Source organism: Vigna unguiculata, chromosome 3 (assembly GCF_037176805.1).
Source record: "Vigna unguiculata cultivar grain cowpea cultivar isolate G323 ecotype 2 chromosome 3, ASM3717680v1, whole genome shotgun sequence".
NCBI classification, from domain to species: domain Eukaryota; kingdom Viridiplantae; phylum Streptophyta; class Magnoliopsida; order Fabales; family Fabaceae; genus Vigna; species Vigna unguiculata.
The window spans coordinates 4,633,115-4,645,554 of NC_140794.1; the positions used below are offsets into that span (position 1 = coordinate 4,633,115).

Here is a 12,440-nt window from a genome sequence, read left to right on the forward strand (position 1 = left end):
AGAATTATAATTCCGTAAGTGCTCAAGTACCTAAATATATCATAGTATAAAGTTAAACATAAAAAAATTTATGTATAATTATTGTACTTTAAATGGATTTTAAAAAGCACAACATTATAAAAATGGATAGAAGATACCCTAACGTATATATACGTGTGGGGTACATACTACATACAATATTTACGTATTTGTTTGATTAATTAATAATTAAAGGGTGGAGTGGTTTTTGGGCGAGTGAAAGAAATAAAGAAAGAAAGAAGCTGTTAAATTAAAAGAAAAAAAAAAGAAAAAAAGAAAAAAAAGAAGAGAAGGTAGCTTGTGAAAACGACAAAGAAGATTGAGGAATGAAGAGAAAGGAGTCCCTGTCCTGTCCCCTACAGCATCGGCGTTGTAAGAGATCCCATTCCAAATACCAATTCCAAATTTCCAATCTCAATTCTCAGTTTCACAACTCAAATCAAAAACCAAACCAAAAGGGTACTCACTAATTAACTGGATTCAAGCTGCTTTGCCTTCATCTTCTTCATGTTCATTGATTAGATCCCATCCTACCCCAATTTTCTAATGTTTTCTCTCTCACTCTCCCACGTGCACTTTCTTCTCTCCCGCTCTAAATAATTCTTCACCCCCACCCCCATCTCTCTCTCTATATACATATATTACACATTATTGTATGTGTGTGTGGAAAAAGAACCGTTTTTTTTTCGGTGAAAGGGACCACCTTTATATAACCCTTTTGATCAGAGTGTGAAATGGTGTTGTGATTCTACAAGGGTCTTGCATGCCCCCTTTGAGTTTCAAGTTTCAAGTTTGAACCCCTTTTCTTCCATTCGTAACCGTAATATCAGGTAGCATCTTTGGTTGAGTCGAGGGATTTGATTATGGAAAAGTATGAGGCTGTCAAGGATTTGGGAGCTGGGAATTTTGGGGTGGCCAGGCTCATGAGGAACAAGGAGACCAAGGAGCTTGTTGCCATGAAATACATCGAGCGTGGTCAAAAGGTTTCTTTCTTTCTTTCTTTCTTTCTTTCTTTTCCAAAAAAAGTATAATCGAATGTTATATTTTGTTTTTTCGTTTCTTCAATCTTCAGATTTGTTATTGCTTTCACGTTTTGCATGTGAAATGATGATTAATGACGGGCATGTGAGGTTGAAGCTCTGATTTGTGAAAAGTGAAAAATCTAGGAAAGGTGTTACATGGTTTTTTGTGACAATTTCATTACGCGTGATTGAAAGAAATGTACAAAGTGATGGAAAATACAATTATAAACTAGTTTTTAAATGTGGAGTAGCTCTTTCCGGAGATAGTTGATTCTGCTAACTGATTATAATTATGAACTGATTTTCTTTCACTAAATCTTTGAGTTGGCAAATCCAACGCATGGCTTTCATTCTGCTGTAAAACCAAGCAGACTAGATGGAGATGTTCATATTCTTTTATTTGTTTCTTGTTTTGAATTTCTATTTATGAAATTGAAAAGCTATTGTTTTGGCTTCTGAAAGTTTTATTCACCCCTTCTGCAATTTCAGATTGACGAGAATGTGGCAAGAGAGATTATCAACCACAGATCCCTTCGGCACCCCAATATCATTCGCTTCAAGGAGGCAAGGATTTAAGCTGTTAACATGTTGGATTATTTGGTATTGAGTACTTTATTTAATTAAATTATTTACTCATTTAATCGCATTTTGGTTTTGTAGGTGGTTTTGACCCCCACTCATTTGGCCATAGTGATGGAGTATGCAGCTGGAGGAGAGCTCTTTGAGAGGATATGCAATGCTGGCAGGTTCAGTGAAGATGAGGTTGATAACTTCCTTCTGGGATTTTCTTCACACCCTTAATACCATTTCTTGTATCCATGTCTCATTTATTTTCTCCTTTGATTCTGCAGGCTAGATATTTCTTTCAGCAGCTTATATCTGGTGTGCACTACTGTCATGCCATGGTATAACAATTTCTCAAGTTCTTGAAAAATTATTGAACTTTCTGCGGTCAGAAATGTACAAAGTGAGAACCTATGATTTTACTCCTTTTTTTGCAGCAAATTTGCCACAGAGATTTGAAGTTAGAAAACACACTTTTAGATGGTAGCCCTGCACCCCGCTTGAAAATTTGTGACTTCGGCTATTCCAAGGTACTACAATGATTAGATTAACACTAGTTTCAAAGTTGTAATAATATGAACGTTAGCCTCATATGTCTGAACACGTTTCTGATTTTTGGTTCAGTCATCTCTGCTTCATTCACGTCCCAAATCAACTGTTGGAACTCCAGCTTATATAGCACCAGAGGTTCTTTCGAGGAGGGAGTATGATGGAAAGGTATGTACTCTACAGTCTACATATAATTGGTTCTTTATAGTTCCCTATATCTTTGTATGTGTGACTGTGTCGTAGGACTTGATCTTTCAAGGGGAGATTTCTTTTCATTTCTTGTTACACCTTGCCTACCTCTAATTTTGTAGCTTTGTTTCTTTGACCATGCTACCTGGAAAAGTCTTTATATGTATCTATTATAACCAATGTATCAATGAATCTATTTAATGTTGTATTCTAAAAATTGTTTTAGTTGGCTGATGTATGGTCATGTGGAGTGACTCTTTATGTGATGCTGGTTGGAGCTTACCCTTTTGAGGATCAGGATGACCCTAGGAATTTTAGGAAAACAATTCAGGTATAATACCATCACTGTTAATACTGATTCTGATACTCTTTCATGCTATATTCTCATTATCTTACCCATATTTCCCGTTCTTATCCGCAGCGAATCATGGCTGTTCAATACAAAATCCCTGATTATGTTCACATATCTCAAGACTGCAGACACCTCCTTTCTCGTATATTTGTAGCAAATCCATTAAGGGTATGTTATAATTTTCAAGTAACTCATGTTTCCTTCTTACATTCCTGAGTTACACTTCTGTTATTTTGTTGACTTTGTAACCTTTGCGGATCATAATGCTGATGAGAAATAATCAAGCTGGTGAAATAATAAACCCTGTTGACTGAAAGCTATACCTATTGGGAAGTTCTGCACCCAACCCCTATTCTTTAATAATCATCTGCTACCCTCTTGTTTAGTTGATTGGTAAAGATCAAAATTTTCCCTCTTTTAACAGAAAGACAACATTTTAAACACAAATCTTGTGCTTTTGATATGAGTCAATATCTAGTATACATCAAGCTAACTGCCACACCTGGTTCTCTCTATTGTCTGCAGAGAATCTCCCTTAAGGAAATTAAGAACCACCCGTGGTTTTTGAAGAATCTTCCAAGAGAGCTCACTGAATCAGCTCAAGCTGTGTATTACCAGAGAGGCAATCCAAGCTTTTCTGTTCAAAGTGTGGAGGAGATAATGAAAATTGTGGGAGAAGCAAGGGACCCGCCTCCGGTATCCAGGCCTGTGAAAGGTTTTGGGTGGGACGGTGAAGAAGACGAAGGGGAAGAGGATGTGGAGGAAGAGGAGGATGAAGAAGATGAGTATGACAAAAGGGTGAAGGAAGTTCATGCCAGTGGAGAATTTCAAATCAGTTAAGCAGTATAATTCTTGTGTTGTTGGTTTAAAGTTTTATTTTTTTTTATTATGCTAGAAATCACCTATTTTTATGTGTACTATAATTTATATTAACTACTATAAACCAGCGAGGCAGTCTAAGTTGCTGCAGTGTTGATGTAATGAATTAGTATTACCTGTATCACCATGGAAGCCGTGTATGAGAATAGTAGTTGTCTGATAATTTATATTACCCGGCTAGTTAACTTTTGTTAGGAATTTAAGTGTGAGTCTAAGTTTCTTATTGGCTAAAAATGATAAAGTAGAGCACTATATAAGGATAAAGACCCTTAAATTCATTGTTTTAAAGTTTTAGGTTGAGAATGGTGTCAATGTTTTATGTGGTTAAAGATCTATAAACACATTGTCTTAAGGTTTGGGTTAAGAGTGGTGTCAAATGTCTTATGTGGTTGAACTCAGGTTTGATTGGTATTGTATTTTTCCCGTTAACCTCTCCCTCGATAAACTTTGACAACTTTAAAATGCTTTTTTTTTAATATCACACCAAACAATGACTTCAACCATGTATTGTGGCTTAAGTTCTTGTATTTGCTTCTGGTTTACTTCTAGAGTCGTATATCACAGAAAGCGGATGATTAAACTTTTCAATGCCATTAATAAAGCTTTGAATGAAATCTCAGTCACCTCTTAAGAGTATTATTTCCAAATACTTAAAAATTTTCCAACGTTGTAAGGGTTGTAACCAAAATGTTTATAAAAATTAATTGTTATTTCTAACATTCGAAGGAGTCCAAAAACTTTTTCATGTGACTTTGCATGATGAATGAAAGGTCGTCAAACTTGATTTGTTGGAAGTGATTATGTTTGAGGGGCGTAGAATATTTCAGTCTTTTAAATGAAGTCTGCAACACTTGACTGCTATATATAATTATTAGTTTATACGTGTTTGAAATTTTCATTAACCAGTTAGAAAACTTACATTTTACGTTAGTGTCCATATTGTACGTTGGTGGGAGAGTTTTTTAGATTGGTTAAATGTAATTATTTTTCGTTATACTTGTAAGAAAAAAAATGTTCTTGGTTAACATCAATTGAAGTTTTCTTTCTACACATAATTGATGTTTTCTGATGATGCATTTTCTTCTTCTCAAGTTATTTTTAAATGAATATTGATTATTTTTTTAGCATGTCTTAAAGTTATTTCTTGACTAATGATATTTAGAATTTTTTTGACCGATTTTAATGGTTTTCCCCTATATCAATATTAATTGAGTTTTTTTTTTCTTTTTTGTTGATGATAATAAAACTAATTTTTGACTGATGTAAATGTAAACTTTTTTCCAACTAATATTGATAAGATTATTTTTCAGTTTTCATAGTGGAGATTATTTATTTGTTGATGTGAAGTAATGCTATTTCTTAATCAACGTTAAATAATGTTTTTATGGATTAATGGTAAAATAACATAAAAAAACAATTTAAATTTAATGAGATTAATTTTTGTGGAAATTATGGGATTATTTGAAACACATATATAAGGGTTGATATAACGATTATTTGAAACACATAAACACAGTATGATGTAGTCAACAAAATCTAAGCAAAATGGTTTTGGAAAATCCGTTGCCCAAATCTAAGCTTAATATGCTAAAACACAAAAAAGTTTTTTTTTTCCTTAAGACCTTGGGTCTCTCATTTAAGCTCTAATTAAATATGCTTTTCTTTTTCCTTAACCTATTGGTATATCAAACCCAAATTGCGTTGACCTTTAACAAGTTAAATTGTTCATTGGATTATTCTAAATTTCAATAATTGAAAACATAATTATTTATATTTTAAAAACATTTACCAAGTTTAATTTAAAGATTGAGATAAAGGCAGGGCAATTAAGGAAGTTATTGGATAATTAGAAATATATTACTTTAGGAAAGAGAAAAGAGAGAATAAAAAAGTACGAATTTAAGAAAATATAAAAAAAAATATATTTCATTTTCTAAATCATGCATTATAAATCTAGATTAAACTCGTCTTTCTCATTATCCATCCCTAACCTTCTGCTAAAAAAAATCAACTCCTCATCTGAAAACAAATAACTTGAAATATATGTACCATACATAATACATCCAATAGGATAATTCAGAAATTCCATTTTTTTCATTTATGTTTTTTTTTTATCAATTTAGACTAGCTCAGATAAATAAAAATTGATTTAATACAAATAAAGCCAGAAAAGGTATACCAATCAAGGAAAGAGTGGTTTGTCCATGTAAGGAAAAATATCCAGGAAAATGGTGGGCAGTAAAAATTGTTGGAGATGAGATGATAATAACAAAAAAAAAAGAGGAAGAAGAGGAATTGTGGATTTTTCTCAGTCTCAGCAGTCACTCTCATCCTCAAGTGTCCCTCTCTGTATTCAGATTTCAGATGCAAATGGTGTTTCATCATTTATGACATTCCCAAAACCAATCCAATTGCAGATATACAAAATGTAAAATAAAAATAAAAATAAAAAATGGAAATTTACATGGTCTTCTTCGTTCACATTACACCCTTTGCTTAGGGATTGCTCCTTCTCTTCCAGTTTTGTGGAGATTTGGTAAAGTTTTTTCCTTTTCCGCAAATTTCTTCTGGGTTTAGTTTCTTTTAGAGCCTTGAGTTTCGCTGCTAAGGGTTCACACATGCATTTGTGCAGAAACAGAAAGACAATAAAGCGGTGAAAGTGCTGTATTTTTTTAATTAATCAAGCTATGAATTCTCCAATTCATGCCCCTTCACCACCTTCCTCTTCTTCTTGCTCGTATAACGGTCCTCCTCCTTGCCTCAGTCATGGTTCTCGTAATTTCAAGTCTCCTCTGTGAGTGTTCCTTCTGACAGTATGATATATGTGTTCTGAATTTTTCAGCATCTAACTTGTCGGATTCGAAGATGGAGTTATCTGTTTACCTTTAAACACCATATTTTAAAATCTGATTAGTGGTGGTAGCTAGTATAAGATGACTTATCGTGTGTTGATCATGGAAGTAAGCATTCCTTAATTATACAACGAGGGTCGAAAGTTGCATTCCGTAGTCTGATATGCTGTTCTCTGAATTACGTTAAGTTGCTGAAATGGATTTCACTGAATTGTTGTTATTATAGAAGTTCTATATAAAATTAAGATTCTGTACTTCGAAAAAATGTTAAACTGTGCTTTAATTTTAATATTTTTTTATTGTCAAAGGTTGTTGCCACAGACAATTCGTACCTCTCAAAAGATGTATCGCTGCTCTGGAGGCCATGTGGAGGCTTCTTCTAACACTAATCCTTTGAAAAATTATGTAGTGGGAAAAAGTACTTCAGGGTGGTTTGAAACACAGTCCTTGGTTTCTGAGCAGTTAGTCAAGAGGCGCTTGTTGCCACTTGAAGCTTTAGCAACTCCTACAGTTCAAGATTTTTCTGATACACCTCTTATTGGTGATGATAAGATTGGAGTGTTATTGTTGAACCTCGGAGGTCCAGAGACTCTGGAAGATGTGCAGCCTTTTTTGTTTAACCTTTTTGCTGACCCAGTAATCTTCTAGCTTTAACACAGTATTCCTTTGAGCTACTTGTTTTATCGATTATTTAAAGATTTTGATTTGTTACTGTTTTATATTTTCTGAACAATTGTGTAGGATATTATACGACTACCAAGGTTGTTTAGCTTTCTTCAGAAGCCCTTGGCCAAATTTGTATCTGTTTTAAGAGCACCAAAGAGCAAAGAAGGCTATGCTTCTATTGGGGGTGGATCTCCTCTTAGACGCATTACTGATGCACAGGCATGGCACTTCCTAATAGCTTCTTTTCCACACATTACTACATATATTTCACTTTGAACATGTTAGATAGTGCATTTGAGACGTCAAATTTGAAGTTATCTTGCGTTAAACAATTGCCCATGAACACGAGTGGTTCAGAGCTCTGTATATGCACCAAATGCATATAACTGTTTTAGAACGTGAAACCAAAGCACCTCTCTATGAAGAAGATTTTGTTCTTTGTATATAGTTATTTTGAACAAAGAAGTTATAACTGTTTTCTGCAGCCAAAATTGTTTCCATGGGGCATTTAACGTTCTCTACTCATTTGTTTTAATTAATCTTTTTCTAAGCATTAGAAACTAAGTTTTGAAGTTTTCAAATGTTTATTAGATTTTACAATTGGATATTTTTTCCTGAATGATTTTGAATACTGATGTTAGGGGTTGAGATACACAGCATGTACACGCCATTAAATGCTTTCTTTTGTCTGTTTTTCTTTCTCGTTGTTCTAGCTCTTCTAATGGTTCTGTTCTGTACACAGGCTGAAGAGTTGAGAAAATCTCTTTGGGCGAAGAATGTCCCAGCCAAAGTGTATGTTGGCATGCGTTATTGGCATCCATTCACTGAAGAGGCTATTGAACAGGTACTTGGTCATCTTGTCCTTCGAATACCATGTGAAATTGCATTGCATTTATTAAGATTATGCCACTGACAGTTCTGATTTTTATAAGTTTCAATACTCTGATTAGTTGTTTATAAATATATGAAACTAGTAATTTTCATCGATTTGATTTGGAAATACAAAATCTACATGAGTTGGTGGGTGGCATATGTTTACTTGCTTTTACTGCCTTTCTGCTTGTTAGGATTTCTTGGCTGATAATTATGTATCCTACATTAAGCAATTCACGAGTCTTTACCTATAGTTGGTTCATGACATAGTATCAGAGTCTTTATGGCCAAGTGATCTATAATGTTCTAGAGTATGATCTTGCCACCTTCATTGTTCTAATGAAAAGTTGAATTTCAGTACACTGTGGGCCTGGATGTTTCATCCCCAAATGGCTATTTTTGTGATCAGTTTTTTTTTAAATGTACTATAAAATCATTATAGGTCTTTTACCAAACAACGGCTAGTAGGTTCATGACGTCCTTATATACCATTCTAATTTCAAAACATAATTTTGATTCAGTCTGGTACTAGCTATTTTGACATAATTTGGTCTCCTTTCACTACACTACACTTTAGCAGACACACTAATGTGGTTGTTGTAAAAGATACTGAAAAAATAGCCTACAAAATATATGCAGAAAGGGAGATGATGGAGAGGGTAAAAATTAGAAGATATAAAGTTGCTTTGAGAAAATGGGACTATCAAATTAGCCAAAAATTTCTATTTATTTATTTAGTATATTTACGTAAGCTACATTCAAGTGAAGTAAGAAACCTTTTAAAATCATACTTTTGGTTTGTCTTATAAATTAGTGTTTAACCTTTAGACGTTATTACCATTCTTAATGCAAAACTTTTGTATTCTTTGGGACAGTTGAAGGTTGCTATGTTATATAATCAAAGATATGCAACCTAACAGGTTATCCTCTTGAATAAACTCTTACCTTCAAACTGATCCGTACCTTAATGTACTGTGTATGGAAATTATACGAGAAATAAATTATTGAAATCTAGGTTTACACATTTGGAGAGTAAATAGGAAACAGGATGGAGGAAACATTATATAATTTGACTTAGGTGAACTGATAGTTGTCTAAGTAATGAATATAGCTTCATTTATCATTTGTCTCTGATATATTTTCAATCCAATGTTAATTAATTTTTCCTTTGAAATAATTTACTCCATGTAGATTAAAAGGGATGGAATTACAAAGCTTGTTGTGCTTCCACTTTATCCACAATTTTCAATTTCAACTAGTGGTTCAAGTCTTCGTCTCTTAGAGAGTATATTCAGGTGATTACTTTAGTAAAAATGTACTGTGATCACATCAATATGCTTCAAATTATCTATCATCCAGTTTTGTTATGACTTATGTATTGGTTCTTCAGAGAGGATGAATATCTAGTTAAGATGCAGCATACCGTAATTCCTTCATGGTACCAGCGTGAAGGATACATTAATGCCATGGCAAATTTAATTGAAAAAGAGCTGAAAGGTTTTGACTGTCCTGAGAAGGTACAACATTATTTATGTTTAAGTGACTTAGACAAGTGTGTTGGTCGCAGACATTTTTATCTTGTCATCATCATTCTTCTTTGAATATTTATAGCAGAATTTATGCAGTCAGCATATCAGATATTTCTGGATAGGTTAGTGAATGATGGGCGTTGAGAGACATGATCTACTATGTGAAAGTGTGTTATACATTTTTTCTTTTTTATCAAGATTTTTCTATTAACAACTTCGGTTATCCTTCATATTTTGTTTTGTAATGCCGATGAAGTTTTTCCTGTACTTGAGCTCACCTTGAGCTTTTAGCAGTCACCATTTTATACACTTGTTGCTGACAGGAATTGATTTGATGCATGTTGAAGGTCATGATATTTTTTAGTGCACATGGGGTGCCTCTTGCCTATGTAGAAGAGGCTGGTGATCCATACAAAGCAGAGATGGAGGAATGTGTTGATTTAATCATGGAAGAGCTTGAAAAGAGAAAGATAACTAATGCATACACCCTTGCTTATCAGGTCACTACTTATTTTTTAATTATTCTTGTTTTCTGTTACCAAATTATTACTACATACTATTCATTTATAGTTAAAAGGAAAAATGAAAAAAAGAAGTTAAGTACTGGGGTTTATCCATGTACATGGAATATGTTACACTGAAATTGGAACCTTAACATCCAAAGATGAACATTTCTATCACGGTTGGCAATATCCAGGACAAGAAAGTGAAAAAAAAAACAGACTCTAAAGTGAGATTTCTGTTTATGTATATAAAGCATAAGGCTATTGATAGAGTTCTCCCCAAAATTGGGACTGGTATTTCGCTTAAAAAATGAGTGATTAAATAGGAAATAATATTCTGAACAGTTCATGTGATTCACCAGTCATTACATAAAGAAAGATCTTTGCAAAATGTATACCTCTTTGATTAAAGATCTTGGGGGAATTTGGTGAGTACTGGGAAACAGTATTCTAGCCAAAGTGTGAAAACTAGATAGCTCATCTAAGTTAATAGGTCAACTAGATTGCTTATCTCAAACAATAAATCTATACCAATCTCTTCCACAGCCAAACCTGGCTATTCTCTTTAGATGCATCATTTTTCAAATTTCTAACAATTGGCTATAATTCTTGTTACAGAGTAGAGTTGGACCTGTGGAATGGTTAAAACCCTATACAGATGAGACAATAGTTGAACTTGGGAAAAAGGGAGTAAAAAGTCTGCTGGCTGTACCAATTAGGTGACACTAGCCTGCATCATCTTTACTGTTTCTTTTCTTACAACTATTTATATGGTTGCTTGCCGCCTTCTCTTCTTCTTTGCCCCTGTCTGATACCGATATGATTAGTCTTTTGTTAAAATCTGTTGATTCACAGTTTTGTCAGCGAGCATATTGAAACTCTAGAAGAAATTGATGTAGAGTACAAAGAATTGGCTCTAAATTCTGGTATAGAAAAATGGGGTCGTGTTCCTGCTCTTGGAACTGAACCCACCTTCATTTCAGATTTGGCAGATGCCGTAATTGAGAGTCTCCCTTATGTTGGTGCAATGGCAGTTTCAAACCTTGAAGCTCGACAGGTACCATTATCATTTTTGTATTATAGCAAGAATTATCTTATTCTGTGTTCTCTGTTGAGTTGTATAGAAGCACAGGCCTAGACAATTTCCATTTCAGCAAACTGTTGATAGAAATTGAGCCAATGTGTAGTGATATTATATTTTGCAATTTCATTTCATACTTGTTTCATTTGATCTAATAGAAAGATTTTGGCAGTCTTTGGTTCCATTGGGCAGCGTAGAAGAGTTATTGGCAGCATATGATTCACAGCGGAGGGAGTTGCCACCACCGGTAATTGTGTGGGAATGGGGATGGACCAAAAGTGCTGAAACTTGGAATGGAAGAGCTGCTATGCTTGCTGTGCTTCTTCTGTTGTTTTTAGAAGTCACCACTGGTGAGGGATTTCTGCACCAGTGGGGGATATTGCCCTTGTTTAGGTGAGTTAATCCTCACCTACTCTCCACGGCAATGAAATTTAGTTTTGCTTGTATATGTATATACCTTTAGCATCTTATATGTCCCTTAAAATCGAAGGCATGCACTCAGGAGCTCTCAAATGTAGTTTAGACACATTATCTGTGGATGGAAACAAGAGAAAAATAATGTATAGTGATGTGGTCTGTATAGTACCTCTTGTATGTATCTAAAGCAGAGTTTTTGACATCACAATTTCCTTTCGGATCTTGAGACTTTACAAGTTTTACTATTTTGTTGACAAAAATGGGAGTTTTTCATAAACTCTTGTCCATTTTGGTTGTAGAAGTGCTACTGATTTTGATTGTATTCCAGTTACAAAATATGTATTTGTCTAGCTTTTTTCACTCCGAAGTATGTATGTTATAATCTCTAACCAGAAGCGAGGTTGAGGTTATGAACAACAAACCTCCAACCATTGTTTTTACAGCTACGAGTATTCTGATTTGTGCTTCTAACTTCAAAACCCTCACAATTTATAAAATTTTATCCACCATAAACTTCACATGTGCGGAACAAATTTACGGAGATACATTCAGTTTACTCAATCCCATATTTTATAGATAACATGATAATGAGTTGAATGAAGTTGAAAACTGGACGTTCAGCAACGATTCATAACTGTTTTGAATGATCAAGATTCATAACATTCTACACTTGATCTATTTTTCTGTTAACAAGAAACCAAATACTTGAATCATCATAGTGACAAGTTCTCTAATAGTGAGTATTACCTTTCATGAATTTCAATATATCATGTTTCTCAATTCCTATATTTATTCCAAGGTAAAAGTATGAGATATTTTTGTAAAAATAAATAAACAAATATGTGTAAAAAATAAATGAGAAATATCAAATTGAATTGAGTTTTACTCAAACAATAAATATGTGTAGAGTGAAATATCTCATTATTGGATCAAGTCTTATTCCTAC

The 12,440-nt window shown here is 33.8% G+C and overlaps 2 protein-coding genes across 2 annotated transcripts; both read left to right on the forward strand.

The window, feature by feature from the left end:
• The first annotated feature begins 516 nt into the window (after window positions 1–516).
• Window positions 517–3,736, forward strand: LOC114178478 (serine/threonine-protein kinase SRK2A). Its single transcript, XM_028064410.2, has 9 exons — window positions 517–1,001; window positions 1,530–1,604; window positions 1,701–1,802; window positions 1,892–1,945; window positions 2,042–2,134; window positions 2,229–2,321; window positions 2,569–2,673; window positions 2,764–2,862; window positions 3,220–3,736. Exons 1-9 carry the CDS (start codon window positions 882–884, stop codon window positions 3,532–3,534), a joined length of 1,056 nt encoding a protein of 351 aa, XP_027920211.1. The 5' UTR covers window positions 517–881; the 3' UTR covers window positions 3,535–3,736.
• Window positions 3,737–5,836: 2,100 nt separating this feature from the next.
• LOC114175726 (ferrochelatase-2, chloroplastic-like) lies at window positions 5,837–11,781 on the forward strand. Its single transcript, XM_028060512.2, has 11 exons — window positions 5,837–6,109; window positions 6,206–6,367; window positions 6,734–7,061; window positions 7,167–7,310; window positions 7,834–7,935; window positions 9,156–9,259; window positions 9,355–9,481; window positions 9,841–9,993; window positions 10,615–10,715; window positions 10,852–11,053; window positions 11,250–11,781. The coding sequence occupies exons 2-11, from the start codon at window positions 6,261–6,263 to the stop codon at window positions 11,472–11,474; spliced, it is 1,593 nt and encodes a 530-aa protein (XP_027916313.1). The 5' UTR covers window positions 5,837–6,109; window positions 6,206–6,260; the 3' UTR covers window positions 11,475–11,781.
• Window positions 11,782–12,440: the final 659 nt, after the last annotated feature.

What these genes read in the sequence shown, in the direction of transcription:
- LOC114178478 (XM_028064410.2), top strand. Translation starts at nt 882, where the DNA reads ATGGAAAAGTATGAGGCTGTCAAGGATTTGGGAGCTGGGAATTTTGGG. An exon ending in ACATCGAGCGTGGTCAAAAG is followed by an intron (nt 1,002 to 1,529) that starts GTTTCTTTCTTT and finishes CTGCAATTTCAG; the next exon opens with ATTGACGAGAATGTGGCAAG. An exon ending in GCAGGTTCAGTGAAGATGAG is followed by an intron (nt 1,803 to 1,891) that starts GTTGATAACTTC and finishes TTGATTCTGCAG; the next exon opens with GCTAGATATTTCTTTCAGCA.
- LOC114175726 (XM_028060512.2), top strand. Translation starts at nt 6,261, where the DNA reads ATGAATTCTCCAATTCATGCCCCTTCACCACCTTCCTCTTCTTCTTGC. An exon ending in GACGCATTACTGATGCACAG is followed by an intron (nt 7,311 to 7,833) that starts GCATGGCACTTC and finishes TTCTGTACACAG; the next exon opens with GCTGAAGAGTTGAGAAAATC. An exon ending in CTCTTAGAGAGTATATTCAG is followed by an intron (nt 9,260 to 9,354) that starts GTGATTACTTTA and finishes TTGGTTCTTCAG; the next exon opens with AGAGGATGAATATCTAGTTA.